General features: G+C 28.1%; 1 protein-coding gene across 1 annotated transcript; it reads right to left on the bottom strand.

Annotated features, from left to right (window-relative positions):
- Window positions 1-1545: 1545 nt before the first annotated feature.
- On the bottom strand, window positions 1546-18793 carry LOC125495725 (uncharacterized). The gene is made up of 13 exons (XM_057393398.1): window positions 18637-18793; window positions 11813-11905; window positions 11624-11708; window positions 11381-11508; window positions 10977-11061; window positions 9984-10101; window positions 9637-9794; window positions 9396-9516; window positions 9132-9308; window positions 8970-9032; window positions 2799-2862; window positions 2603-2683; window positions 1546-1769 (listed from the first exon to the last, which is right to left on the bottom strand). Exons 1-13 carry the CDS (start codon window positions 18791-18793, stop codon window positions 1546-1548), a joined length of 1554 nt encoding a protein of 517 aa, XP_057249381.1.
- Window positions 18794-18878: the final 85 nt, after the last annotated feature.

Genomic DNA, 18878 nt, shown 5'->3' with positions numbered 1-18878 from the left:
TCTCCCACGTCCATCTGGTCAGTGTAGACGACCGTTTGCTCCCCGGTAGATGGAAACTCAATCTCTCAACAGCAGGGGTTCGATGTGAATAGGAAATCCATATATCCTCCACACTGCCTCACAAGCAGATATGTAACGGCAGTCGTAATACATTTTAATCTCATCAATCTTTTGTGGATCATCGCAGCTATTTCTGTTTTGATAAGCAGCAGCAGTTACTCTATCGTAACCCTTATTTATGTACTTGAACAAATACTTTATCGATCTGGATTGATTGCACCATTCAACGTTTACATAGGCACGATACTTACGAAGCAGTTGTGGATTATAAGGAACAACAAACCTATCATGATGCACTCCGTTCTTCTCAACCGAGATTCCGTTATCTCTTCTTCTATAAACTGGATATCCTTCCTCATCAACCTTTGTTTCGTCAATAAATCTTTTAGGAAAATGCTTTGTGCACTTATTTTGATCCATGCAAGGTGCATTAGTGTTGAGGGACCACATGGACCATGTAGCATCATTTCTGTAACAGTCTCATACAAATCCGGATCCTCAATTGGATCTGGTAACTCAGCGCATATAATCTTGTCAATATCGCTTGCCTGTGGATATTTGTCAGCAGGGTGCAGGAAAAGAAGTATATGAGCATGGGAAGGCCACGCTTTTGAAACTCAACTGTATAAACAACTGGAGAAAAAAGAAGATATGTATGCATCATTATTTGAACAACCTTATAAGTAGACCAACTAATCTTGATGTAAATTGTTTTGTAAAGTAGTATGAAATTCAATTAATTCAATGCATATATATATTAAAGATGAAAAAAAGCTGTAGAAATCAACATCATTATACCGGATTTGATTTATACGTACCAGCTTTAACTCGGCCAAATATCTCATTCTCCTTTAGGTCTTTAACCAATTGGTCGAGCTTCATTTTAAAGACTCGACAGATGATATCGGTCTGTCCTCGGGTCTAAGTCCCCTTTTTTGAAACGAATCTGCTTATTTCTGGCCATTTAGCATTACACGTAAAGGTTATAAACAGATCTGGATAACCATACCATCTACAAATTGCCATTGCATCCTGATAGTTCTCTCTCATGTAGCTATGTCCACCTGTGAATGACGTGGTATAACGCGATTGCCATTGGAAGATCCCTCTGTATCACCTCTTTCCACACCCCTCTTAAATTCTTCACATTATCTGATCTTAAACTTTGTTGGTTATTCTTTAGAAAGGAGAGCCTCTCTGCCTCAATCATAGTGTACCGTCAACCAAAAATTGTTGATACAACCGACGACATAATAACAAAGTATCAGCTTCATGTTCACGATCTTGCATTCTGTATGCAAACCACTCACGCATAGTAAGTCGTTCTCTTTTATTCGTAGAACTACTTGATGCGGTCTTGTCTCTATGCATAACATCTACTCGATATCCATTCCCCATATGGGAAAATCAGTGGATATTGTAACGGTAAATACGATGGGTGAAGCTCAGATATCTGCCTTAATCTTCCATTTTTCCTTTGGACTACTAATCCCTCTTATCTGCTGTATCAATGTCTCCAACTATAAGAGCGGCCACTTCGGATGTTGTTGGAAGGTTATAAGTCCTTCCATCAGAATCCCTTCTTCCAATTAGCCTAAGTTTTAAGTCTTCGCCGTTGTTTGATTCGAAACGATCTCTAGCCATTCTAAAACTCTTGGCCAATGGGTTATGCTGATCAATCATATCCTTCAATTGTGCAACGACACGATCTTCAAATTTATTAGGGTCTTTAGAACTAACGCAATATAGTATGTTCAAACGTTAGCATTGCTTTATTATGAATGATGATGTATATATTACATTTAATACAAATGACATGTTCAAATATTTGCAGTAAAATAGCACGATACCTTGCCGCATTCTTCCTATTCTGAACCTTCCTTCAGTGTCATATATGTATAATGAGAGAATTTAGGACGTGCTCCATCGTTCGGCAACAAACTGCCTATCAGGTGATGATTTTGACCTCCAATCTTGTATGTATATGGACCACGACCATGGTAGTTGGTGCAATTATTCTACCTCCCATAGAAGTGAAGAATACATCATGTTATACCTCTAATATTATCAAGGAAGTGCGCACTTCTACTATGTCTCTTTTCAATAGATCTTCCAAAAGTTGGGGCGGACGCTTAAGTAAAGGTAATTATACTTTTCCTTGCATGCAACACATCCCAAACTTTGGTCGTCCACTCTTATTCCGTTTGTTTACTCGTTCACCAAACCACATTTGTGCTCCACAAAAACTCGCAAACACATGTGGGATCTCCCAAATCTGAATAACCTTCTACAATAAAGAAAAAACTTATAACTTTAATTAGTGTTTTAAATGAAATTGTTAACATGAAAGTATAATATGTAAGTCTAGTAACGCACCATTGACTGCAATGTCGCCACGATTACATGCTTCTATAAAAAAGGATATATGATACGTATGCGTTATAGGATTTACATGTATTCTTATTTAAAAAATTAGTAAAAAAAAGAACGATATAACAAAGAATATACCAAACTATTATATGCCTTACTGCATGACTTATACCTGAATCAATTATTTCTACTCGCGCATCAGAATTTGAATAATTGTCAACATGCATATCATTTGCTTCACCATCACTATCATCTGTAGACAAATTTTTTGTTTTAAATGCATAAACACACAAGTTAACTAATTGTATAACTTATCTACATACTATTTATGGTGTTGTATTAATTAATTAATATTTACTATAACATACCTGGAATGATTCTCTTTGAAACCGATTCAAGGACTTGCCTACTTCGGATACACGTGTCTTTGATCTAAATGAACTGCATAATCGATAGGTTGTATAACTTCCGTTGACAGTGGACATGGCGTAGACGCTATGTCAAGTGACATAAGGTGATGTCAGTTGGTCACAACGTTTTATATCTTTATGATCATACTTTGCCAAAATGAAATAGTATAAACATGACATATTTATAAGAACTTCGTTTCTCTTCAATTATAAGTTTTCGTTGGTGCCTTGCTATCTTTGATGCATGTTCTTTATCTAACGCACATAATTTCACAAAATATTAATAGATTGTTTATACAGTAACGTTATTAGACAAATTAACAATCAATAAGTGAATAATTTAGTATAAACAAACCGATACTAATTTTTGTTATAGCACTTAATGGCGATTGAGTTGTCATGTCCACATGACAACTAATATCTTGTGAACTTGAAGATGGTACACTTGTCGAAAATACTGCATTAAGAATAATGTTACATTACTATCTTGCAAGTAATACGTTTTCAAAGTAAAAGAAACTATATACACTCACCATTAGGAATCGAAGTTACGTACGAATTAGTAGAGAAGTTTGTAATTGTCGACGATAAAGGAGAGAATCCATAACTTGAGGAAAACGCTTATAATGGCAAGACAATAAACATGTTAGTTGCATATATAAAAACAAAAGGATAACTAATTATTGTCCAAAATGGTTGGATGATATGTGTTAATTACTTAATCTAATTGCGATTTATACCTGATGAAGATCCGTTAAGAGGTAAGTTGATTGGCGTGGGCATATTATTTTGTGATCGTATAGGAGCAGACGTACGCGTAAATCTTGCACGCTTTTCTAACATAATAAACTTCCTCTTTTGTCTTGCATATTTTTGTTGAGCTTCTTTTGATAACAGTTAATTGAGTGAATGAGTGGTAACTAAAATAAGAAATGTTTTCCACGTTAATAGCATAAATGTGTACGTATATTTAGATCGTTTTGAATTCATATGTACGTTCAATGAAATTAATGTTATAATTCTACTTATGTTATAGCAAGTTGTTCTTGTCAAAGTATAGCAATAAGCAAATTAAAATAGTTAACATATAAGAATTAAGGTGTAGTATACTAAAAGCGAACTTTGAAATTCCACGTTTGCTCAATAACATAAACATTAAGTCATTTATATTGTTAATTTACAAATTAAATAATATAAATTTAGCATGAATTAACAATTTTCTTAAATATGTATGAAACAATATTGAATGGATGATAATAACAAATTGATTAGTTTACATAAAATAACACTTACGAATGAAGTATGTTTAGAATGCTTAATGAGAAGGACATGACATTTCTATATTCTCCAAAAAATTTGTAAATACATAGTATGATTTCCAAGCTCAATATATATACTTTCTTTAAAGCCCATTATACATTTCCATCTAAACATAACCCTAATATGTTACTCTTTATATACTACCTAATACTACCTAAAGTAAACATTAAATACCTAAACATATGTTAACCTACATATAACTTATATCACCGTAACTATTTTTTTTTATAGCATATAACAATGATTTATAAATAGTTGTGACGACGAATTATTTATTTAGGCATAAAGTGATTTATTTAGTTTGGCCTTATAATAATATAACTTGTTTTAAAGCGCATTATACATTTCCACCTAAACATAATATTTACTATAATAAGATTTCCAAGCCCAATATAAATACACAATTATATATATAACTTGTTTTAAAGCCCATTATACATTTCCATTTAAGCATATCCTTTACTATAATACTCTATTTATACTACCTAATACTACCTAACATAACCCTTAAAAACCTAAGTATATATATAAATCCATCAAAACCAAATGCACCAAAACAGTTCATTTTCTGATTTTAAGAACCGTTCATATTCTTTCTCTCTCTCTCTCTCTTCTCTCTCTCTCTCTCTCTCTCAAATTTCTCTCGAACATTCATTTTTTCTTTCTCGAACATGCATGAAGAACATCTTCTCATCAAAAATGGCAACTTTCCTTTGCTTCTATATTTTTCAGATTTATTTGAAAGCTATTTACACAACAAAAACAAATTCGATTAACAAAGAAGACAGCAGAAAATGTGAAAAAAAGGGGATTTAGAAATTGGGGAATTAAATTTCGAAAGTTTTATTCGCATGCAAACCGGATTGTATGTTCATTGCCATTGATGAAGAACTAAAGAAACGAATTATTTCATCAGATTTCAACTACTTACAGGTGTAGTGCTTTTGTAGATTTAAGTTTGTTATTTTTTGTAATTAATAATTATATTAGTTCATGAATATATGATAATTTTGTAGATCTAACATTTCATCTTCTTAAAAAACAGTAAATTAAAAACATGCATCTATATCCTCTATTTGTTTTTCTTTCGTTTTTAGTTTGTATGAATCTAGCTATTTTTTTCGCATGCATGTGACAAAAAAAGAATTAGCTGAATATATTACGATATCTGAATATCTAATTTGTGTTTTCCTTGTACTTTACATGTTGATCTATATATTTTGTTGATAATCTTTATGGTTAAATACATTAAAAAAAATCAGTTATGCATTAAAATAATGAACGTATTAAATGGTTTTGACTCTACATTTCTCGCAACCAAATTGCACAGAAAATTATGAAACATAAAGTATAACTGTAAATTGTGTAATATTGTTAAAAGTTTAATTTTTTTACTATTTAATACCAATATTATTTCATGAATATATGATTAATGCATCAATCTTAAATTACGATTAAATTTGCATGCATATCATCAATTTAATTTTTTTTCGTATTTAATATGTATGAATCTGTAAATTTTCTCGCATGCATGTCACAAAAATACGAAATATAAATTAAGTAGAAATATCATACTACCATTTAAATTTTGAATTTTTGCTAATTATTTCCTATATTATTTCATGAATATATCATTAATTAATCAATCTAAAATTATACCTTTTAAAAAAACCGTAGAATAAAAAACTCAAGTATATCCTAAAGTGCTTTATTGTTAAATATAAGCTTAAAGAAAAATTAATTTCTCGCATGCATGTCACCAAAATTAGCTTTAGATTAATATATATAATAATATAATTTTAAAAATAAAAATCGTAGTAAATAATCATATATCATTTAAAAAATAATATCGTAAAAATAATATCATTTTGAAAATAATTTATAAATGTATGAAATATCTATCTATAGATATAGATATAGAATCGAATATTAAGTAAAAAAGTAGGTGATAATATGTAGTTGATCCTTTAAAAAAAGTAGTTGATATCCTTAATCGTATATCCTTAAAAGTAATTTTTTTCAATTTTATATTATGTTCTGATTTTATAAATATCATAAATCCTTTGTAAATAAATATTGTTGACGAAGTAGTTGGTAATATGTAGTTGATTCTATAAAAAGTAGTTGATATCCTTAATCGTATGTTCTTAAAAGTATATTTTTTTCAATTGTATATAATGTTCTGATTTTATAAATGTAGTTGATAATAATCTAATATTAATAGATTAATAAATAATCATAAATCTTTTTTAAAAAATATCGTTAAATACATAAGCTATGTTTGTTTTTTTCGAGAGTTTGCTTTGGATGCAAAGGATGGTGGCCATTGAAGAAATAATGTGAGATGAAAAGGTAGTCTTCTCTTTTCCTCTTTATAATTATTAATAATTATATACTTTATATACATGATAAATATAAGATATACTCAATTAGCTTGACTTATGTATGTTATAGTAAGCACATTTCATGATGAATAACTTTATTTGTTTAGTCAATGTTTGATTATTCCATAAATTTCACAAATATGAATAAAAAAAATGTAAGAAAGTAGTTTATATTGTTTCATATCTTCTTGAAAATTGTTTTGATTTAATTTTAGATGGAGTAGAAAATGTTAATATATATATGGGAAATAGTAATAGAATTCAACCATTTATGTTTGCATTACTTTTAAATACGCGATGCAATATTTTACATCATGACTAAGCAAGATATAATTAGAAAATATATACACTACAATATAAAAACTTGGCAAAAACCATTAGTCTATTACAACATATGAAACATGGGTCCTGAATGAATTGTTGGTGTACATAATAATAAGATTAAGTAGTTTTAATACAAATGTATCCAAAAATATTGCCAACATAGTAATCCTAAAATTATACTATACAGTTATACTAACCAATAATACATACCATTAGGAATATAATTTCAGGAGATAAAAGAATGGGTACACTCAATTCCTGTGTTTTCCTTTTATTTTCAATCAAGCTTCCCTTCCTCCTTCCCCTACTGACCTTGTCATCATCATTTGTATTAGACGTTGTCTTTGTATGTAGATCATTATCTCTATTGTTACCTGGAATTAATATGTTTAATATAATATGGCTTAGTTAATGTCAATTCGATATGTTTATAGTAAGTAACTATATATGAAAAAAAGAATTGCAAATCAACTTACCATTAGAAATGTCAATTAAAGGAGTTCTTTCAGTCGAAAGATTTGACCGTTGGCTTCTACTTCGCTTATCGTTCAAAATTGATTTCCTCCTTTGCATAGCAACCTTTGCATCATGAAGTTGATTTGAATTGTTACAAAAATTGGAGTATTGCCACCAAAATCGTTTTCTTTTCCGTAATCTGAAAGTTTCTTTACATGTTTACTATTAGAGGAACTCATTTCTCTAATTATTTTTTATTAACGCATAAAATATGGTATAATTTGAAAGATAAGAACACTATATGATTAATTTGTCTAAATGACCATGAGGAATATATGTGCGTTTTTAGTGGAGTGGAGGTATTGTATAGAGTCTAATATGCTAAAGTTTCCTTAGTAGTTATAATCTTATTATATATATAGAGTCTAATATGCTAAAGTTTCCTTAGAATATGGTGGAGTGTCTAAAGTATCTTAAAATATTATGTGAGCAACGGTTATTAGAATATCATATAATAGGAATGTTTCAATAATTTCCGAAAAATCAAAGACTCAATTCCTATATTAAGCTTGTCAATATCTCCACATTTGGAAACAAAATGTTCATGATCATATAGGTTAAATAACTAATTAGGCCTTTTAATTAAGTTGATTTGATGTGCATTTGGAAAACTTTCCTAAATTTCTATAGTTATTTATTTAGGAATAATAACGTGTTTTATAGAAATTATTTTATAATAATTGATATTGTTTTCCTTTAATAAAATATGTTGTCTACGATTAACTTACTTAAATATTAATTGTTAAAAATGTGTAAGACGATGTTTAAAATATAAAATTAGTAAAAAATACATACATATAGTTTATACACTGGAAAATGATTTTTTTTTTAATAACGTATACCAAAAGAATTACAAAAATGAACTATTTATTTAAGCCTACATTTATCTATTTATATTCGGATTCCTTATAATAATATACATAACATGTAATACTAAATACTGTCAATCATAAGTAATATATATGTGTGTGTGTGTGTGTGTGTATATATATATATATATATATATATATATATATATATATATATATATATATATATTATTGATTATGTATAATTTATAACAGTTAGGTTTACAAATTAGTTAAATATTTAGTTAAACATTATATAGTGAGGAAAACATATATGGTAATCAAATATATCATTAAATAATGCGTAAACAATCATGTGTCAACCGCAAAAGTTTTGAAATGATTGTAAAGGACAATAACCAAATCCTTAATAAACTAATGCAAATTGTTTAGAAATATAGAACGCAAATTATTTGTAGTTCCTAAATGTAGGTGAACTGTCAAGACTCCATCTTTGTCATTCTTCTTCTTGAGGCACAACAGACTTGAGTTTCTTGTTAGTTGAAAGTTGCATCCCTAAGGGTGAATGTTCATCAAGTAATGTTGCCCTCTTTTGCGGTGTGATGTGGGAGAGAGAAGAGTCTGCCTCCGAATGAGAGAGATCCTATTGAATATGGTGAAAAAATAATGGTTGTTAGAAATGCTAAACACACACACACACACACATATGTATATATATATATATATATATACATAAATGTGGGTAGAAGAAATTAGTTGAAATAGCTAGTTATTACCCTGTTCTCTTCACATTCTTGCACACTTTCTGCCTCACTCTCTTTTTTCACAACAATAGAGTTCTGTTTAAAATAAGTGTACATAAGTAATTACCAATTAATTGTTTATATAATGATAGATAATGAAACAAATTGTAAAATCGTGTGTATCAATTCAAATACCTCAAACTTCATGTAAAGTTCAATCCACTTGTTAATTAATTTAGGTTCATCGGACGTAGAATTCACAGTGTAGGAATAATTTTGATCAACGCCATTATTATATGGCACGGTGACCTTAAACAAAAATCTTTTCCCCAATAGACTTTTGAATTCTTCAGGAAACTCATTGTTTTCTATCTATATGTACTTCGATGTTAGTATTTATAAATGTACATAAGAAACCATGTATTACAATTGGTAATTAGATATTGTATGATAACAAACCTGATTTTGAGAGGCAACCATTTCTTTTGCTGTTCTACCAACCAATTTAGACACCTCTTTATCAAACATCATAAAAGAAGCATCTCCAGATTTATCAGCAACAATCAATTTTATCTTGAATCTATAAGAATTTTCGAAAATTAGCTATTAAACTATAAAAATGTGTAATTTATTGAAACTTAACATTTAATATTAGTGTATATTTTCCTTTTTGTAATGGTAAATTAGAAAATATAAGTACCTTGGTGTTGTACTACGTAACACTACATTCTGCTTTCTACACCGGATGACATCATCTTCCCTAATCACTCCACTCATACATCTGTTGCATCCATCGTAATACCAACTATACCCAACATCTATGTCCTCTATTGTGGCTAGGCATACGCATACACAAGACTGAGAAATGAAAAAGTGTACTAAGGATAATTAGTCATTTTTCTTGTGATGCTAATACTCTCTCCTACTTTACTCACACCATGCCCCACACAACTTGATTTTCCTTGGTATCTGTAGGAACAGTAAGTGGGAAGATCTTTAGGAAACGGAGGGAGTATATAATGTTGCATGAAATGACAAAGTTCTCACCTTTTTCATGTTCATAATGTCGAAAATATCTTTTACATATTCTTGCTTCAAAAAGTCATCACTATCATTCGTCAGTTGAGTTAGTTGGCCAGATATTTGTTGAGTTTTGCAACACATGCTGCAAAACAATCATGTAGCATAATCTTAGACAAATCGTGCTAAATGTGTATGCATTTTGTATGTTCCTACTATTTGTATGAGTTTTTGTATTAATAATGTATTTTCCAAGAGATCATTTTCCTATTTATCTAATAATGTACTCAATCTTTCATATGTTCTTATTTTATAAACAAAGTTAATAGCTAATATATAATGTAGATATATTTGTAGGATATCATGCAACAACATAGAGTCCGAAACTTACATATTTGGTGATATGTGGTGAAACGCAGGTATAATTTCTTCAACTTTATATGACACAACATAAATTACATTTATATTAATACTATCAATACATGCTTACTATGTGATCCATAACATATATTTAATTGGTATAATAAATTAAATAATAATACTTAACCATGTTGGTTACTATTAATGGGTAACTATTTTATTCCACCTAATATTAGTTTATTGCTATATGTAAATAATATTTTAAAGCGATGTAATTTGTTGTTAATTTTAAATGTAATAATTATTTATTTGTATTTGATATTATTAGGTGGAACAAAATAAACTCATATTCATAGTTCACCTACATGGTTAAGTACAATTATATTGACCTGCTAATGAATGTGTTGTTCTATACAAATAATTAGATGTAGTTACAGAATCTCAAATTATATTATTGTGGTAGATAACATACAATTACATGATATTCTAATACATAGTTGCATGATAAAACAAAGGATTATTCTTGTATGAAATTTATTTTGTTGTATTTATGAGTGTTAAGTAGGGTAATTGATATATAACATTGATCATCATTAAAACTTTAATTATATAAATGTGGCTGATATGTCATCTATTAAATTGAAAATTAATATAACTTACCTATCTTTAAAAGCAATAATTTCAGATAGTTGTGTGTTAATGAACAATCTTGAAGCATATCGAGAATTTTGAACACGAACACCACCTATTATAAAAAACAGATAGACAAATTAATATCTATAAACAATAAAAATTTAAATAACTAAAATCGAATCTAATTTACGTATAAAACATACGAAGTAGTTATGTTAAATATACAATTTAGTCATTTTTTAAAAATATCCGGAAAAAAAAATTAAGTGGTGCATTATATTTACTTTTTCTTGATTCTTCAATACATATTTAATACATATTTAGTACGAAAATAAAATCTATTACAAATCTAATACGAAAATTAAAAAGCTAATACATATTTAATACAAAAATTCAAATCTAAGCGTGGATTAAATAAAAGTACGAATTACCTTTATACATGATTCGTTTTGCAAACTGTAAGATGACTATAATTGCACCATTAGCTCCCTCAGCATTTATGTAATTTATCATCTCATCAGCATATGTGCCCCATAGAACACATGTTAGGTTGTCATTCCTAATTAGAAATACGAATGAAAATTTTCATAAGTTGTTATATTAAAGTTTGAATAAAATTCAAAAAATTTGCCCCAAAAAAGATAGTCAATAAATAATAATGTATATACACATACTTTGTGTCCATCAGCTCAATAGTCATGCACCTCGATTTAGCGGTCTTGGTTAGTTCACCATACGCAGTCACTTGCCCAATTATATCTATATGTTGTTTTTAAAAAAAATTATAACTTAAGGTGTACGTTTCAAAATAAACTAAAAATCATAGAAATAAAGGAAATGATTATAGAACAAAATAAACATACCAATGAGATAAACATCAGAACCTTTTTTGGCCAAAATATCACCAAATGGAACAAATTCAAAACCATATAGTGGGATATCCAAAGGATTGCAGTCTATATAGACGATCCATAATTCATTGATATGGTGAATTTATGTTGCGTTGTTAGCTCGTATCCAGCATTATCACGTAGCAAAAAATTTGAAATATGTCAAATCCCCTTCCTCAATATTTAGGCCAAAAAGCAACAATTAGGTTCCTTCGAATACTGGCATGTATTTTTGTACCCTATAAACACATATATAATATAATTGACTATTAGTAAAAGAAACGAATACAAATATCTATATATATAATATAATTACAAATCACTTACATGTACATCCATCAAAATCATTTCAATGCTACCAGCTTCCAGATTGTTCATAAAGTTTGGCTTCTCATAAACCCGTATTATCCGGACTTCAATAGTGATATATTTTGTTCCCTTAACCAAATCAGAAACATTAATTATTTTTTTAACAGGTGCATCATTTCGGGATGCCATTTGTGTAGGAAAATATTCGAATGAATGAAAGATGGAATAAACGGGTTTTCAAACAAATATGAATTAAGATTAGGAGTAAGAGCTCAGTGTGTATTTATATAAAGTGAAGTAAATGATATTTACGAATTAGTATTCACGTTAATATGAAGCTGTTTAAGGAAATGATTTGGTCAAAAATCTAAGACCCAATTCGATTAGAAAATTGTAAAATATGAATACTAATAATCAATGACAATTTTAATCACCGATTATAACATTGATTACAGTATATGTTACCTTAATTTAAGCTTTAAATCACTCAAAATCATATCATAAACTATATCAAGTAATAAGATATCTATCCTATTTTAACATTGAGTAACCTATATATTCCTGAAATACAATTATTAGGAAAATTTGTATTGTTATAAACATTTTTAAAAAAAAGAATAGTATCATGGATCCTTCTGAATTAACGTTGAGATCTAAAAATTATCTATATATAATCGTATAGTGATTGTAGGAATTACTTACCTAAAATTTGAATATATCATAATCAATGACAATCTTAATCACCAATTATAAGACTGCTTACAATAAGTTATTACCTTCATTTAAATCATTAAATCACTCAAAATCATATCATAAACTACATCGATTAATAATATTTCTAGCCTATTTTAACTTCGAGTAATCCATATATTCCTGAAATACAACTATTACGAATAATTGTATCATTATTACTTTATTTTTTTAAAAATAGTAGTATGATGATTCCTTCTGAATTAACTACAAATCAACTAAAAAAGATTTGAATATATTCGTACATTGATTTTAGGAATTACTTACCTAAAATATGAATATCTCATAATCATTGACAATCTTAATAACCGATTTCCTAATCAATTTTTTTTCCTTGTAAAAATATGATAATCTTAATCACCGATTTCTTAATTGCTTATAATAAGTTGTTACATTCATTTAAATCATTAAATCACTAAAAATCATATCATAAACTGCCCTAATTAATAACATATCTAGCCTAATTTAACTTCGAGTAACATATATCTTCCTGAAATACAAATATTAATAAAAAATAATAGTAGCATGATTCCTTCTGAATTAATGTTGAGATTCAAAAAATATAGGACATATATTCGCAAATCTATGCATATATTCCTAAATTCAGATAATCAACTAATCAATTACTAATATATTTAGCATATTTATACTTTGAATAAACCATATATTCCTAAAATACAATTATTACGAAAAATGGTATCATTGGTGACATAAGTATAGCTCTTGTAAAATCATTGCCCACAAATCGTAATTTTTTTTTGTATAGATAAAAAAAAAATATAAGACATATAATGCACAACCTTTACCTAAATTGGCTAACAATAATATTTGATTACATTACTTACAAATTAATTATTCACTCCATATATAGGTAAGTATATATTTGAATCTTAAATAAGCCAACTACTTAAATTAACGTTATTTAGGCTTAAACAGTTATAAGTGTGCCTTAATAAACAACAAAATCTGAAATTTAAATCAACCATTTATAAGTTTTGATTATTAGTGTTTAATCTAAATATTGGTATAGATTGCTTTGATATGTGGTCAAAGTGAATATAAGTTTATCATAACTTAACAAAAATGATTATCATTTACTATGGAAAATATATAAGATTAATAAAAACTTATCTTATTGAAATTAAAACTCTTATTATGAAAAGAACCTTAATACAATTGAAAATTAAACTACAAATGTATATGAAGCAAAAACTTAAAACAACTATTTCATATCTAAGAAAATCTAGTGGAGCAAGCGTAGAAAAAAGGCTGCTTCGCGATTACATAAGTATGCATCACATAAATTATTGAGATCATCAGGACCCCATGCGAAGTAATCCCATTTGTCCACAATGTTGTCATATGCATGAAGGTGCCCTTAATCACACTTTACCAATTCATCTGACTCACGAACAATGCTATTATTTAACCAAAGGGACACCATTATATCTCGTAAAGTTCCTCTTAATTGAACCACTTCATCTATTGGATGCTGGTGAAAAACACTTTGTAATAACGATACACCCCTCTTTTTGCGTTCTTCATCTACATTGCATATAAGCAAAAGTCCCAATAAATATGTGGCCAACACATTGCCCTCTGCATGTGCCAAGTCGATGGTTTTCAACCCTTCATCTAACAACACATATGTAAAATAATGTACCTATAGAAAAATAGTTAGTTATGTTCATAATTTAAATAAATAAAATTTCGTTAATCAAAAGTAAACAACTTTACCATGCCATAACGCAAAAGTGCTTCTGGGTTCTTGTATTGCAAGCACAAATAAAAAAAACTTTGCTTTATTTTCATCATTACGCAACGAATGCATGTACAGATGTTCGAAAGAAACCTTCTTATATATCTTCTCATCGTGTGACATTTTATTAATAGCTTTGCAACTGAAAACAAATTAATTTCATAAGATGATAATTTGTAAATTTAAATCCCGTCAAAACAAAAGAAATTATAAATATAAAACTCACGTCAATCTGCATGCAAATAAATCAGGAGCACTTGCAGCACCAACGCGTGAAAGAATTTCAATAATAATTTCAGTAGGAAGGGAATGAACAATGTTAGGCTTCTTTGCATTTGGGAATTCCATGTTTGAGAGTGTGAGAATGAAAAAAATCGAAATTTTAATTTGGAGGGTGTATTTTGGTTGAATGAATTGTAAAAACTATGCATGTATATTTAGATATATATAACATTCATAAAAAAGGCATGCTTAGAGAAAATGAAAAGATGTGTCTTTTGGCAATAATATTTGAGACAATGGAAAGTGACAAATTAAAATCAAATCATAGCAACATTTCGTAACTGCCAAATATCTATATATATCCCAAGTAATGCTATTTTAATATAGGAATTAGTAGGAAATTCATTAAAAAAAAAGACGGTCGTTTATATTTTTAAAAAACGTGACTAATGATTGTATATAGTTATTTGAAATATTTTAAATATACAGCCATTAATGCAATAATTCACTTTATTAATGTAAATGTTTGGTAATATATCAATTTTCTAACCGGCATATATAAATCTGTATATATATGATATATATTTACATTGTTATAAATGGCTGTGTCTTTTGGCAATAATATTTGACAAAATGGAAAGTCACTACTTATTGGCAACACCTACCAAAATTTCGTAACTGTCAAATCTAAAACTACCCCAATTAGTGAACTATTTAATATAGGAAAATTTTCTAAATTCAATTAAAAATTTGACGCCAGTTACTATATTTTTTTTATTAAAAACGTGACTAATAATTGTATATGGTTCTTTTATATATACGTCCAATATATATTAATTATTGCACTAATTTAGTTTATTATTTCAAGTGTATGGTAATAAATTAATTTTATAACCGGAATATATAAATACGATTATATATGATATATATATATAACGCTTTATTGGTATTAAATTTTCATTCTATTATGATTTAAGACATAAACGAAGTGGTGGAATTATATAATTAATAACGCATTACAAAAAGTAGTAAACTTACATTATAATTGAAACACTTTGTAACTAAGAAAATTTAAATAACAAATAAAATACATAAAAATTATATTGTGTGATACATTTGTTTGCTATAAGTAGGCAACTTGCAAGTAAATTGATAAGCATACTCTTCCGCCCAGTAAACGTGTGTAACATCCACAACTTCATGAACTTTAGATTTAAAACATAGCAATGTCGCTTCAAGTACGAAAACATATGCATCTCCAATGTGAGAGAACAGTTTGGTCCGTAGGTTGTTCATGTATTTAACCTACAAAAAACAATCATTAGCGATAATGCGAAATTTATATTACAAAGTTGTAGTTGTATCCTAGAAGTTTCTAATATTAACATACATACCTCTTCAGTTCGTTTTGGTAGATCAAGAGTGGACATTTGTAATATAAAACGTATTTGCTTGTGAGATAGTCCAACACTTAATGACCCACTTATATCCTTAATTTTGATATGTATGAAAAGGAAATTCGAACTATTTACTTTATTAATATCATCTATTCTCCCAACAACCCTACACTTGCATCCCTACAATGAAACAATGAATTTAATTTACATATTTATATAAATATAAACGAACAAATATAAGATATTATAAAGTAGATATCAGATAGGACATACTCCGTTGTATTTGTGAAACTCAGAAATGGATAAACGCATTGAATTTGAGATGCATAGTAATCTATTGAGCGGAAGAGAAGTCTTATTTATCCATATTGTCTTGTGTCGGACAAATTGATCGTTGCGAAACCTAATTAACCCAATCAAAACATGTATTTAAGAACACGTTAAGTTGCGCATGATTGAAAAAATGATCAAATCGCATGTAAGTATACATAGTAGCTTACCATTGTTTTAGTTAGCTTGCAATCTTTGTCCTAGGATTGATCATGATTTGTGTGTTTTCAACGGATTGCAAATAAATGCCTATGAAATGTAGTAAAAAGACAAAAGTAATTTAAATACAGAATGTAAACATATGTTACCTAAATAATACAATTTTCATGCTTACTGTCGTCATTTTTCAAAACCAATCCTCTTGCTAAAACAACCATAGCGTCTTGTAATAGGTCAGAACTTAATTGTTCTAAATGGTCAAAAAAATTGTCGACAACGCATAGTTTCATAGCAGTATAACTGATATAAGTAGAAACAACGAATCAATATATTAATTATGGCAAAAAAAAATGAACTACAATTACATGTAATATAAATCACAAAATTACAAAACTACCTCTTGTCAATTAGTATGATATATTGTTTGTTGGTTTGTCGATTAATTTTTAATTGAACACGCCCCATATAGATGAGTACTCCAACAACACCTAACATGTCATTTTTTAAGAATTACACATTTACAAAGATTGTGTATTTCACATGCATATATATTTATGATACAAATAATTATAAATGTGGACAAAAATAAAGAAAAACCCAAATAGAACAAAGAGGCGAAAATTGATAATTTTATATTGTCGTGATATCGAATATAACTTTATATGGATAACTACATTTATCACATGAATGTAACCAAAAATATTAAAAATAATTTATAATATTATATAACATCTATATATATATATATATATATATATATATATTTGTAAAAAATAAATAGAGAATTATCATAATTCAGATATAAGATATAGATTTCGTATTTACATAGCATGCATGGAATGAATTTCTGTGTCTTTGTAAAACTATACTGTGATTAAAAATCGAAAAAGGATTTATTTTTGTTAGAATGTTTTATAAGAATGTAAAAAATTTAGTTTAAAAAAGAAAACAAAGAAACGTGTGGAAAAAAAATGCAGTATATATATACCTATTTCTTTATTATCAACGTGAACTTGCCTCTTCAAAGAATTTAGCAATGTGAATTCATTTTTTTGCACCTTATTGACATGAGGATCCATTTCACAAAAGAGAATAAAACAACTTGATCTTGGAAAAAAAATATCACAATAGAACTAAATTTTGTATGTTCAATATATATAAGACAAACAATACCGCAATAAAAAAGTATGTGTCTCTTGAAATCACTTAATTTCGGAATCAATCAATAAAAAAATCACTGGAATATTTTGTTTCTAAACTGCTAAATATAAATGTTTTTTATTAGTGTTTTAATGCATATGTTTGGTAACAAATCAATATATTAAAAGGTAAATCAAATCAAAATCTTTAACACACATAAGAGTATCCCAGGGTGATATGTTCGTTGTTAGATCGAAATATACAAAATAATTATGTTAGATATAAATTGTAGTCACGTTTTTTTATAGATCCGAAAAAAAAAATATTATGCATTATATTTTACTTTTTCTTGATTGAACTTAATTCATGACCATGATAACTAAAGATACATACATAATACATATTTGATCCAAACATTCACAAATTAATTACTATGAAATTCCACTTAAGCAATTTAGTCATTTACTGCAAGACTTTTTATTTAGTAAACAAAATTCATGACCATGAAAAATAAATAGAGATATGTAATACATATTTAATACGAAAATACAAAACAATACATGAGAAAACGTGAATACTTCATTCTTCAATGCATCATCTCATCTTTTCATCCCCAATTGTTACACACGTTTAAGTACATTAATCATTTATTAGGGAATCTAAATACTGAACTCTTTCCTTTGCTTCTATTGTTGCAAGTTCAATCTTATTACGAAAGGAGATAATCATACCAACATAACCCATGGTTTCCATTTCTTCTTCTTCTTCTAATTTCTCTAGTGCTTTTAGAGAATTCGCAATCTGCTCATCAATGGCAGACCATGCTTCAAAAAATTCCATCATAGACTCAATAATATCATTGACATGTTTTGCAATTTTAGGATCCATTTAGAAAAATAAGTTGTTTTTTCAGAAATTAGAAGGATACTTAGCTTGGAAATTTAAAAACAGATTTTGATGTATTGGAAGCAAG

Source organism: Beta vulgaris, chromosome 3, assembly GCF_026745355.1.
Source record: "Beta vulgaris subsp. vulgaris cultivar EL10 chromosome 3, EL10.2, whole genome shotgun sequence".
Taxonomy (NCBI): Eukaryota; Viridiplantae; Streptophyta; class Magnoliopsida; order Caryophyllales; family Amaranthaceae; genus Beta; species Beta vulgaris.
This window is presented reverse-complemented; position numbering and strand designations above follow the sequence as displayed.

Bases quoted from the DNA above. Each gene is read 5' to 3' on its own strand.
- LOC125495725 (XM_057393398.1), bottom strand. From the start codon at position 18,793: ATGGATCCTAAAATTGCAAAACATGTCAATGATATTATTGAGTCTATG. The intron at 11,906-18,636 runs GTATGATTATCT...TCGTCTATATAG, and splicing joins GGAAACCATGGGTTATGTTG to ACTGCAATCCTTTGGATATC. The intron at 2,863-8,969 runs GTAATAACTAGC...CAGTTCATTTAG, and splicing joins AAGAATGTGAAGAGAACAGG to ATCAAAGACACGTGTATCCG.